This window comes from Sander lucioperca, chromosome 1 (genome assembly GCF_008315115.2).
Source record: "Sander lucioperca isolate FBNREF2018 chromosome 1, SLUC_FBN_1.2, whole genome shotgun sequence".
Lineage (NCBI taxonomy): Eukaryota > Metazoa > Chordata > Actinopteri > Perciformes > Percidae > Sander > Sander lucioperca.
The window spans coordinates 12,329,351-12,340,865 of record NC_050173.1 but is presented as its reverse complement, the minus strand read 5'-3'; the positions used below and the strand labels follow the sequence as shown (position 1 = coordinate 12,340,865).

The window sequence follows — 11,515 nt, the reverse complement described above, 5'->3', positions numbered from 1 at the left end:
CTACACTGGACAAACACACAGCACACTGCAACTGAACATGGAACGTTTACTCCCTTTGATCAAAGTAGAGTGAAGTCAAATTAAAGGTTGCAAACTATTTGAGGACAAAGAAAAAATAAGCAACTTGTGAAACAAATCGCTTCCTACAATATAAGGAGGAATACATGTGCAAAAAGTGAGTATCTTATCATGTGTATTTATCTTAGAGGAAGACTGTTTTAGTGTATGTTAACACATTTGATTTTAATCTAACTCACTGCTCAAACATCTACTTTTTCTGGTTTTGAGAAACTGCATGTTTCCTGTTAATATCTCATATGATGACGTATACTTAGAATATCTTTCATCGGTTTACTAAAACACGTGCGCGTGATTAATCATTTGTATCAATAACAAATGAATATCCTTTAAGCCAAGACAATCATCTGGCACAGCATGAAAGTCCCACTTGAATTACCTTAACGAGCTTAAAACGTTCAAGCACAGGTTAAGATTTATTGTTGTTCTTGTCATTTTTTGGCTGTGTCTACCCATATGAGCACATGTATACATTTCATCACTGCAGGCCATTCTGCTCTGGTGATCACTTAATGAATTGTTTTTTTCTAGTGGGACAAATGAGATTTAATCTGATTTGCTGCCAGGATATTGCTGTGTAATACTGTCATCATGCCAGCATATGTTCTTTCTCTCCCTTACGCACACAAACACACACATTTGCTTTCATCCAAAAATTAGATAAGAAGATTGTTACTACAGGGGTTTTCCTGAATATAGAGGAATTTTTGGAGCCCCCCCCCCCAAAGAGGTTTTAGCCAGCCCCAAAGGAAAATCACCAGCACCAAAATGACAAGAATTGAGAATAGAAATAGCAATTCAAATCCTCTCTAAATGTGTTTAGGAGCAAATTTCCAAACAACCGCTAAACAAGCAGAACATAAACTTGAATATGAGAATCAGACTACATTTTTTTGCAACCATTTTTTTGTTAATTTGGGTTTCATTTACTCAAGTACAGTATACATTTTGGTTTTTCAAATTGTCAGAAATAACAGTAAAATGCATAGATTTCTTTTAAATAAGGTAACACAGACTCATTGCCTTTCCTGTACGCGGACCTATCATGCTTACTGCCCCAACAAAAAAAAAGCCCATTCTGAGCCAGGACAAACTCTATACTATTCTTACAGTATATCTGTATGGTAACTATAAATCTACAGCTAGGAGACAGTGAGCTTATCTTATAGCAAAAAGCCTCGAAACGGGGAAATGGCTAGCAAAGTCCACCTGGCAACGCTAATTAACATGTTATATCTTGTTTTGTTAATCTGTACAAAAACCAAAATGTAAAAACAATATGTGGCTTTACAGGGGGTTATGTGCGGGACTACATTTTGTCCAGGTGTAGTGACTATGGGAAGTCAATCAGTCAGGACATAGTGCCGAACATGCATACACACATGCACACACAGAAGTGGGGGTAATACAATGTATATATGAATTATGATTCTTACCCTCTGTGATTCTCAAATCGATTCACAAATGCCAAAAATACTTTTTTGTATGTTGTTAATAAAGTTATGTTGACTAGAAGAAAAAAAAAATTGGAACTCAAACACAACAACACAGTGCAGCACCTGGACAATGTACAGCATGCACACGCTGGAGTTATCTACAGTTATCATGTAGTTTTGTTCAAAAAGGGCAATTTAATTAATTGAATTAGCTTTGCATGACCCAAGTGAAATATTTTCTGAATACATTTCTGTGGAGTATGAGGCTAAAGAAATAGCGCGCCCCTTACTATTTATCCAAACGAGAATCAGGTTTTAAATCGTGAATCCATTCTGAATCTAAAGGCCCAGACACACAGAGCTGACAGCCAAACGTCGGCAGAAAAGACAGTTGGACTGATCAGTCTCCCCGAGTTGGTCAAAAAAGTGCCTCGGAACACACCAAAGCGGCGAGACGTAATACGTATCCATAACAGCAGGCGGCGCTTATCTGTATTGTTGCCCAAAAATGAAAACCGGCAGCTGATTGGACGAAGGCGTCACGTGGGTCTGGTTTCTCCAGAAATTCAAAGACAGACTGTCATGGCGGCTTGTTCAGAATACGATCTCATATTGTACTAAAATAGTTCAACAAAACGTGTTTCTGAAAACATTTGAAGCGAGAAATAGGCCATGCAGTTGCTGAATCTGTCTTCATTTCAGATCAGTTTAAAAGATTTTCGTCAGATTTTGAGAGACTAGTCACGCTCATTCCGCTCCCCGTTTCCGGGTTAGCACTCTACCAATCAGATGGGTCATTTGAGTCCGACTGCCGGCAGTGCCCGCCCAGCGTTTTATACATGTCAAATCGGCCAAAATGAAGGACCGATTATCGGCTCTGTGTGTCTGGGCCATAACTGTGACACCAAGATTCTGAATCAAATTGAACTGCAGGATTCCCAAAGTTTCCCACCCTTACTCATCATCATTATTATCATCATTCTCATTTTGCCGTCTAATCTCATTAACGGGGGGGGATTGAGACATATTTTCCTCTGTGGGCTAACTCTGGAAATCAGTGGCAGCTTGCCCAACGAGCTGCCCATGCAGGGCTGGAAAATAAGGACAGCCATTGTCCTGTCCAGGATGTCGAGCTTCACTTTTCATAGCATCTACATATCCAACACACGTAGCAGTCGTTACGAGCGGGACAGTGCAGGGTGTGGGAGTTTTAGGATGCTCACACTTTGTGACAGCGTCTGTCCTGTCCAATGAGTTTTGGTCTGTTCAAACGTGACCTCTCTGATCTGATTTATGGTACTAGACATTTTCCCACAAATCTGCTGATTCAAGAACAAACTGTACTTTGATTTATTCAATGTTAAAGTTTAAAACCGCTAGTCAAGAGAGCTCTGCCATGTTGCTGTAATTGAGAACAGACTTCACTCCCTGTGTTCAGAGATATTTCTTGGCCAAGGGGTCAAGATGATCCGTTAAAAACTCTAACCCCAAATATTGAAAGATGTTATGTAAAGACATGTGAACTGAAGCAGGAAGAAAGGCAATTGTTACAGCCACATTTAAGGAGGAGCATTCTTTCTGAAATTGGGTATGGAAATGTCTAAATTACAGACAGCCAGGACAATATGATAATTGGGTGAAATGTTATGGGGGTTTTATGGGTTTTGTTTGGATTACATCAGACCTTGCCTAGTGAAGCCCAGCAGATCCAGAGCCCTTTAGCCCGTCAGTTCAAGTGAAAAGAAAACACCACATCTAAAGTTGCAAGGTTGTCAAACAGAGGTAGCGTCACGATACCTTTAATGGAGACGGAGTCACGCCTTCCTTCCTTAATGGCTCCTCTACTGATCTCAGTCTGCATCTCAACTCTCCCTGTTCCAGTCCCTCCTCGTCATGAATGAACCAAATGGGCTTCAAACATTCCCCTTCCCTGTTCTCATAGACGTACACTGAGACCTGCATTCATCACCTCTCCATGCACCATTACTCCCAGTGATGGGAGGAAAGAAACAACACTTTCATTAGCAGGTCTGCTCCACTGAGGTGTGGAATGTCCCGTGGGTTTCCAACAACAGTGTCAGAGAATGTCGGCCTTCATACGGCCATTGTTGTCCTCAACAAGCTCACTTAGTGTAATGGGCAAGGCTGAGCCTGCTCTTCAAAAGACGAGGGGCACCATGCAAGAATAAGAGCAGTCATGCTTAGCCAGATTAGGGATCCCAGTATAGAAAGTATAATCCATTGTGGTTTGAAAATAATGAGCTTAATGGGCTTGATTTATAGTGGCAGGCAAAAATGGACACATCACTTGTAATGTGAGATTAAAAAAAAGAACCCTTTTTTTTTAAATGCATTAGGCTGCATCTTATAGCCTATAAGTATAACAAATGTTAAGCACGTTGACACAGCTGCACAAAGCCAGGACTTAAGTACCAACATATTTCTTTACACTTTCTTTAACTGCATTTGAAGAATCACTGTGAAGGTGAACACACTAAACATTTTTAAAAGATGAACTCCTCCAACGAGGAAATATTACATATTTATGAAACATAATAGGCTAATTCTTTCGCTTTAGAGAAAATATGAGTTATATCCATACATCTTACGCCAAAGGTCACATATTAAATGTAACTGTCAAACCGCCACATTGATAAGATGTGATGCGTCAGGATCTGTCTGTTTCAGCTCAGCAGGTGACTGATCATCACAGTGTGTGTGTTTGCTTTGCAGTTGTAATCAGAGCAGCGTGTTACAATGTTAAGAAAACAGAAAACGAGGTCGGATGAGAGCCTGTATCTCATTGAAGTAAGCTAAAGATTGTATTGACAAGCTAAAGGCTCCACTCTGCTGACCAATTTCTCTAGTTCCTCAGTGAAATTAAAAATGTCCTGTGGGATTCACCACATCATTAAAACTCCCAAACCTCACCAACAACTATTCAAACTGTGCTGTAGAGGTAATATGAAGCCTATGCTCACCCCAAACTTCTTCAGAACTACATTTCTATATGACTCCAGAACAGCCATCACGACGATTCTCCACTGTGGAAATCAGAAACAAAGACCAGTGACAGTCCGACGAGCGATGCATTCATCCAATCAGCTGTGCACAGGTTTTAACAAAGGCAGGAGGAGAGGAATTTTCTCTTCCTCAATACATGAATATTTTATTTTCAATTTGCCTTTCCCTTTCCGCTAAAGTATGTTTAGTGCCAGATGTCAATGGCCAGTGAAAACAATGCAGAGACTATTACAGACCGTAAATATGGTTCACTAGCTGTAGCCTCATTAAACAGTACTTTCAGTCAAGAATGGCATCTGAGGCGGCAGTATTGTTTTGCCAAGTGTGTATCTCACTCATCACACTATATCTGGACATCTTACACTTGAGTTGAGCTAAAAGGCTTTAAATTGAACTGCCCTTTTCAACTACACTGCGAAAACTGTGAAAGAAAATGTTTAGTGAAATATCAAGCGGGCTGTTACAAGCCAGCCCTGTTAAGCCGTTCATGAAGCTGTTGTTGATCAGATTGAAACCGAGTGTGGAAATTATGGAGTGCCAAGCAGTGTGCTGTGCTGGTGCAGCGTCAGGGTAGGGGTTGTTTCTGGGACACTAGAATTTATTGTCGAGCCCTCTGGAGGCTTTGTGGACCTAATTAATGAAAGCTGTGATGATGGACGGTTTTCTCTCTTAATAGCCCTGTTGACAAACCCAATTTCAGCCACCCACTTTATTTCTGTGATATCCGTAACAGCAAGTCCCCATGTTTAAACAGCTAAATAGTTTGCCAATGTCTACCAAGTTTCGATAGAGCCAATATGACCATTATGAAATTGATTTATGATGGTCTGCCACCTCCTTTAGGTTAGTGGTCACACACTCTACAGCTGATGTACGCGTCCTCAAAAATGTTTCTGATTCTGTGGCTGGGTTAGCTCAGTTGGTAGAGCAGGCGCACATATATGGAGGTTTACTCCTCGATGCAGCGGCCGCTGGTTCAACTGTGACCTGCAGCCCTTTGCTGCTTGTCATTCCTCCTCTTTCTCCCCTTTCATGTCTTCATCTGTCCTGTGGAAATAAAGGCCTAAAAATGCCTGATCCAATCTGACGCTGAACTACAAATTGAAACCTATGCCATAGGTACCTATGTCTGGATTCCTGTTAACCTTTGTGTCAACATAGACAGTTAAAGAAATGCACCAACAGATCCCGTTGCTCTGGACGGAGACCAGTGAAGGCCGTTAGAAGCACTTTTCCGGTGATGGCTGAGCGTTACTGCGCAGCCTCCAACTGAGAGAGACAACGTAAATCGTCTACGAGCAACCTGTCTGAAAGTTGGAAGTCTTCTGGTAGCTGTGCCAAGAGAAATCTCAATCATTCCCAATCTTGCAGAGACGGAGAGCGTAGGTATATGTAAGGAGATAACATAGGCACAGGCTAATTATTGCTAACTAAAATGCTAGTTAACATTAGTAATTAAACTTAAACAGCTAATGTAAGTCAAAACTGCCTGTGAGCTTTTCCTGTACTATACGGTAATTTGTCTACTATGCGACAGTAAGTCGCGTGGTTATGATACAATCGTTAGCCTATTTTTACAAAAATGTCTGCTACGGAGCCATAACGTGAGGTACAAGGTAATGGAGCCTTTTATACATTGTTGTGTTTCTTTAGAAATAAACCATGGACAGTCTTTAAACGTTTTTAATCATTATTTGCACAACCACAGAAAAATGTCAACCAAACCAACCGCTGTAGTATTTCTGGTGACGACTTCTACTAATTTAACATAACACAAAAAGGAGTGTAATAGGAATAAATAATGACTACAATGTTCATCGTGTGAAAATGCTTCCCTAACAGAAGTGTTAAGCTAAATTTAATCATCTCACCTCAGTCAGAGAATAAAATCTTCCCTCCTTATACTCAATGTGTTTATCAAGACGTAAACATGAATCATCTACGACTCAAGAGAATGCTAATAAAAGTGCTGCTGGGTGGTTTGGGCAGAGACTTATAGTCTGAAGGGCCGACAGGACCTAGCTGCTTTAAAATAACAACACTTTAAGCTTCTGGGTGTTAGGGTAAATGGTCAAGTGTAATCCCCTTAGCTCCTGACCAGCATTAGCAGAAATTCCTCAATAATACACAACATGATTTCATAGTGACTGCTGCTTTTGAGATATGTTTGTAATACTGAAAGGGTCACCGAGGGGCACAGACAGACAGGCAGACAAGGGGACTTAAGTGTGCTTTGGGAACAAGGTTTCTTTTTTTCTGGCAATTTCAGACTTGAGTCATTAGGATCCATTTTTCTTTAATAACAAAGAACGTGGCGGAGCACGGCTGAATGTTTGTACAGCTGATTATTAACTCCACCCGACTAAACTACGGGAAAGAGAGGAAAAGACAAAACTAAAGGCCTCTGTTATTTAAAAAAAAATTGACTTTGAATCTATACATCTGGTCTTTTCATCTGTCATTTGTATTACACATCTTAGTGCTGGTGTATTTAAGGAAATGTGAAGCCTAGAGTAGATTTGACATTAAGTTTATTGAAACAACCTAAAAAGTGTGAAGGGTAAACTCACCAGCTGCGTCACAAAGCAACCACCATTTGACACCCGTTACACACACGAGATATACCGTAGGGTTGCACAAATCTAACTTTTTCTCCCCCTTCACCCATTCTGTTTACCAAACTGGTCCAATACCAAATACCAGTGCTCTTTTTTGTAAAATCTGTTAACCTCTCCGTGTGGAAGTGATTAAGATATCTGTATGTGTAGGCTAACGTAAAGCTGCAGGTACACATACATTCCTAACTGTTGAGACGTTACAGCAAAATCCTTTTTTGGGACTGCCAAAAGACCTCTCTGGAAAAGCACAGTGAGTATTCTTCTATGGCAGTTTTTCTGACTGCAAAGAAATATCTTGCGGCGTTCCACAAGGGAGTTGCTTGGGTCCATTTTTGGGAGAATACAGCACACTTTTTTGTGAAAAACAAGTATATGCTGGTTTTTGTCATGGGTATTATACACTGGTCATGTGGTGGTTGCATGTCCATGAACAAATGTCATGATGAGAAGTGTTCTTTACAGAGCTTCTTCTGTCTGTATTATGCTCCCCACCAACATCAAAAGTTGGAGGCCAAGGTCGATTTTTTTTTAGTTAGTCACTAAAACAAAAATACAGAAATATCACATAGATTGGAACGGACATCAAACAGTGTTTACCCTGCCAGCTCCCTGGCATATGATAATCTCCCGCAGAATGTGTGAAAATTCACAGCAAGTGAGTGGGAAGGTTTATGAAGTTTAATGCCGCTCACACATAACCGGAAGAATGCAAACATCCATGGGTGAAGAAGAAGGGTGATTTACATGAAGACGGCAACAAAAATGTCAAACTGGAAAGACGCCGAGATTCTGAAACTTCTGTCGGTAATCGAAACGAATCGAAAACGTCAGACATATTCAAGGAACGGCAAGTCTCTGTTGTTTATGACCAAATTATGAAGAGCTCCGTGACTCAGTATAATCCGTGTCATGTCATGTATGCTGCACGCTCTACTAGGGTTGGGCATCGTTTGGATTTTAACAATTCTGATTCCAATTCCGATTCTTCCTTTCGATTCCGGTTCTTATCGATTCTCGATTCCGATTCTTTGAGGGGTGGAGTTGAAACGGGTCACATGCCTATTTTCACAAATAAGAGGAACAGTTTGCAGTTTCACCGGGTTTTTTCAATGTAAAATAAAGCCAGACTAGAGCGTTGCTTACTGTGCTCCAAGGCTGAAACACAACAAGCGCCTGGCCCCTTCGGAAACCAAAACTTGTGCATATTAAATTGGGAAGCGGTGATCGGATTTGAAATATGATTCCAAACGATTCCAATAAAGAAACGATTCTATTGGAATCGTAATTTTTTATATTAAAAATCAGCCATAAGTATTAGACAGGCTGACATGCATTTCTGTTTTTTATGTCAATACAACACCGTTATCTTGTTTGCTCACACAGAAACACAGAGACAATTCCAAACACTGCTGACAGGGTCCAATTGTAAAACAGGCCGGAACTCACCTGGGAGAAGTTGAGCCCGTTGAGTGGATGGCACTGCTCCTCCACCTTCTCGACAGCCCCCGTCCTCTTCCTCATCCTCTCGGCCTCCTGGGCCAGGTACAAGTCCAGCACCGGCACCCCTCGTGTCTTAATATCTGCCTCGGTTAACGAATTCACCATCAGCATCACCCAAACGGGTCGCTTCCTCTCCCAGTTCCCAGCAATGGCGTTGAAGAGGTAGTCCGCATAGAGTCCCTTCCCTCTCTGATCTGGGGTCATCCATGAAGGCATCATGAGTTTTACATACTCAAGGTGTCTTTTAAGTCTCCGATAGATGTCTCTGGGCAGGACATCCTGCAGGTTCTCGCCCTGAGGGAGCAGCTGGCAGCTGGTCAGGGCTGAGATGGTGTAAGGGTCCGTCAGGTCCAGCTCAAAGTAGACGATGTTGCTCTCCTGGAAGGCCTGCTTGGAGTTTTCGGGGATGAAGTCCCAAACGCGCGTGTAGGGAACGTGGATTGTACCATAGAAATATGAGGGAGGGTCCCGTTTGATCGTCCACAGGAAGGAGTTTAAGTCAGTTTGCTGGGGGGTGGGGGATAAAAAGAAGCAAAAAAGCATTACTTTCCGTATTGATTAATCTGTTGACTATTTTCTGATTGATCTATTAATGGCCTTATCGATGTCAAAAAATAGTTTAAAATGCCCAAGGAGTTGTCTTCAAATTGCTTGTTGTTTTGTGACCCAAAGTCATTCCATTTACAGTGATAGAAAACACTGAAATCACATTTGATAAGCTGGAACCAGTAAATGTTTGCCATGTTGTTAAATATGAGTAAGTCAGAACATGATGATATCCCCATATAGGGGAGAGAGAAATCAGGAAACAGACAGAAAAACGGTGCTAAATTCACAAAACCAGCGGGACAACGCATTTTTGACTTAAAAGTTGCTTTATGCCATTTACTTTACATGAACCAACGCTGGGCCTGTCTGACACCAAGCCACCACTTTGTCTGTGAGAGGCTGTTTATTAGACAGACTGCTAACAGACTGATAATGACTTATTAACAGGCCACTTAGGACCAAGGTGCCAAACAAACAATACACATGTCAGTGACTGTCAGACTGTGAGCCCAGAATGTTAAGCTAAGCTAAGAAAGTTCCCACTTCCTGTTTCCTGAAGTGCTGGGTGAGTTTAAAGAGCGTGATTGACTGCATGAAAGCTAATCAATAAAAGGGACAAAAGGACAGAGCAAGTCTTGAATGAATGCCATTTCCCCCAAATACACACATCTAGAGTGTGTAAAGACCTAAAAGCCAATACGCACAACTAGTACTGGAACTATGACTCAATTTATCTATTTGTCGACTGACAGGAGATAAATCATTAATAATTTTGATAAGTGATTAATGTTATTTATCAAGCAAAAAAAGAATTGGCTACCAGCTCTTTATAACATTATTAATGATCATTATATGATTATTAGGACTTTGGACTGTTGGTCCAAATAAAAAACTATTTGAAGACAACACATTGGGCTATTGGGACTTGTGATGGGCATTTTAAAATCGTTTTCCTCATTTTAGAGGTAATAGATTCATTGAAAAAAATATGATATAAATAATATATATAAACAAGTATACCACAGAGAGGTTCAACTGAACATTAAGAAGTTGGACCAAATATTGTGTCCTTGATATAGAAAAAGTGAAGAGTAGCCTATGTCAAACAGCAAAAAGAGGGGGGAATGGCACTTTAGGGCTCCTTTACTGACACTTTATAGCTACTGCAATATAAAATACAATATGGCAGTTCTGAGAGATAATAACTTACAGTGGATATAACCATACTGCAGCACTTCAGCAGTGTAATAACCTATTTGTTTTCGCTTCATAGTGACTTACTTTCTTGTTCAGCTCGCAGTTGGCGGAGTCCTTCAGCCTCCACTGGTCTGCTCGGACCAGCAGTAGCGCACAGGACTGAATGAATGCGCCCAAAGTGCCCCGCATCGTAGCTCTTTCCAAAAGTGTGCACGGTAGCTTGTTTTCACTTCCCGACGTGTTGCAGCAGCTATTCTCCAGAAAGCATGGATGAAGTAGCCTACTTCCACATCTCCGGCTCCATGCGGTCGCGTAAAATGAGCTGACAAGTATCCGACAGACCGCCGGACATAGTCATGCTGGCTCGAGCCCTGGACACGGACACGCTGCTGCTGTTTCACGTGTTTTTGAGAGAGAGCGAGAGAGAGAGCTGGTCATTGGAGTTTACGCAGGGTCACATCACCCTCTCACCGAGGCTGCTCTCTCCACACCTTCTTCTCTACATTGCCTTTCTTCGCGGCGTTTTGCAAAAGTTTGCGCGAGTTTATCCAAAGAATTGAGAGTTTCGAGCCAGAATGAACCAACAGGTCGATGTACGCGTCAGCGCACCTAGAGCCAAAAAAGAGTCAAAATCTGGATTATTTTCCTAGTTGTTTAGGATAGTTAGTGATGATGAGACTGGTGTGAATGAACAAACTGCACTGCTGACTTGCACTTTAAAACCCAAACTTCTTTGCACTCTACTCTGTCTGTCTGCCCAGTCCTCTCACTGTCTGTATCTGCAACTGCAACTCTCTCTCTCTCTCTCTCTCTCTCTCTCTCTCTCTCTCTCTCTCTCTCTCTCTCTCTCTCTCTCTCTCTCTCTCTCTCTCTCTCTCTCTGACGTGTGTGAGCATCTGTCGGGCAATTCTATTCTACCTACCCCCTGGGTTGCCTGCATACCCCTCTCTCTTTCACACACACTGCACACACACGTTTAAGATTCACAATAACTTAAAGCCATAACTAATGGCAATAGCCTATTTTATCAGGATTTTTACTACATTTAATACATTACCTTTTATATCTTCAGTTTCAGACTGATGGGGTCTCTTGTTGTCACCTTATAGGAGG

At 41.5% G+C, this 11,515-nt stretch overlaps 1 protein-coding gene across 1 annotated transcript in view; it reads right to left on the bottom strand.

Annotated features, from left to right (window-relative positions):
* The window catches only part of trabd2a (TraB domain containing 2A), a 65,251-nt gene extending 54,066 nt beyond the window's left edge, over nucleotides 1-11,185 (bottom strand). The window contains exons 1-2 of the mRNA XM_031278109.2: nucleotides 10,487-11,185; nucleotides 8,603-9,163 (exon numbers count right to left, since the gene is read on the bottom strand). Coding sequence (XP_031133969.1) covers nucleotides 8,603-9,163; nucleotides 10,487-10,591 — 666 coding nt within the window. The 5' untranslated portion in view covers nucleotides 10,592-11,185. The remainder of the gene's footprint in view (nucleotides 1-8,602; nucleotides 9,164-10,486) is intronic.
* Nucleotides 11,186-11,515: the final 330 nt, after the last annotated feature.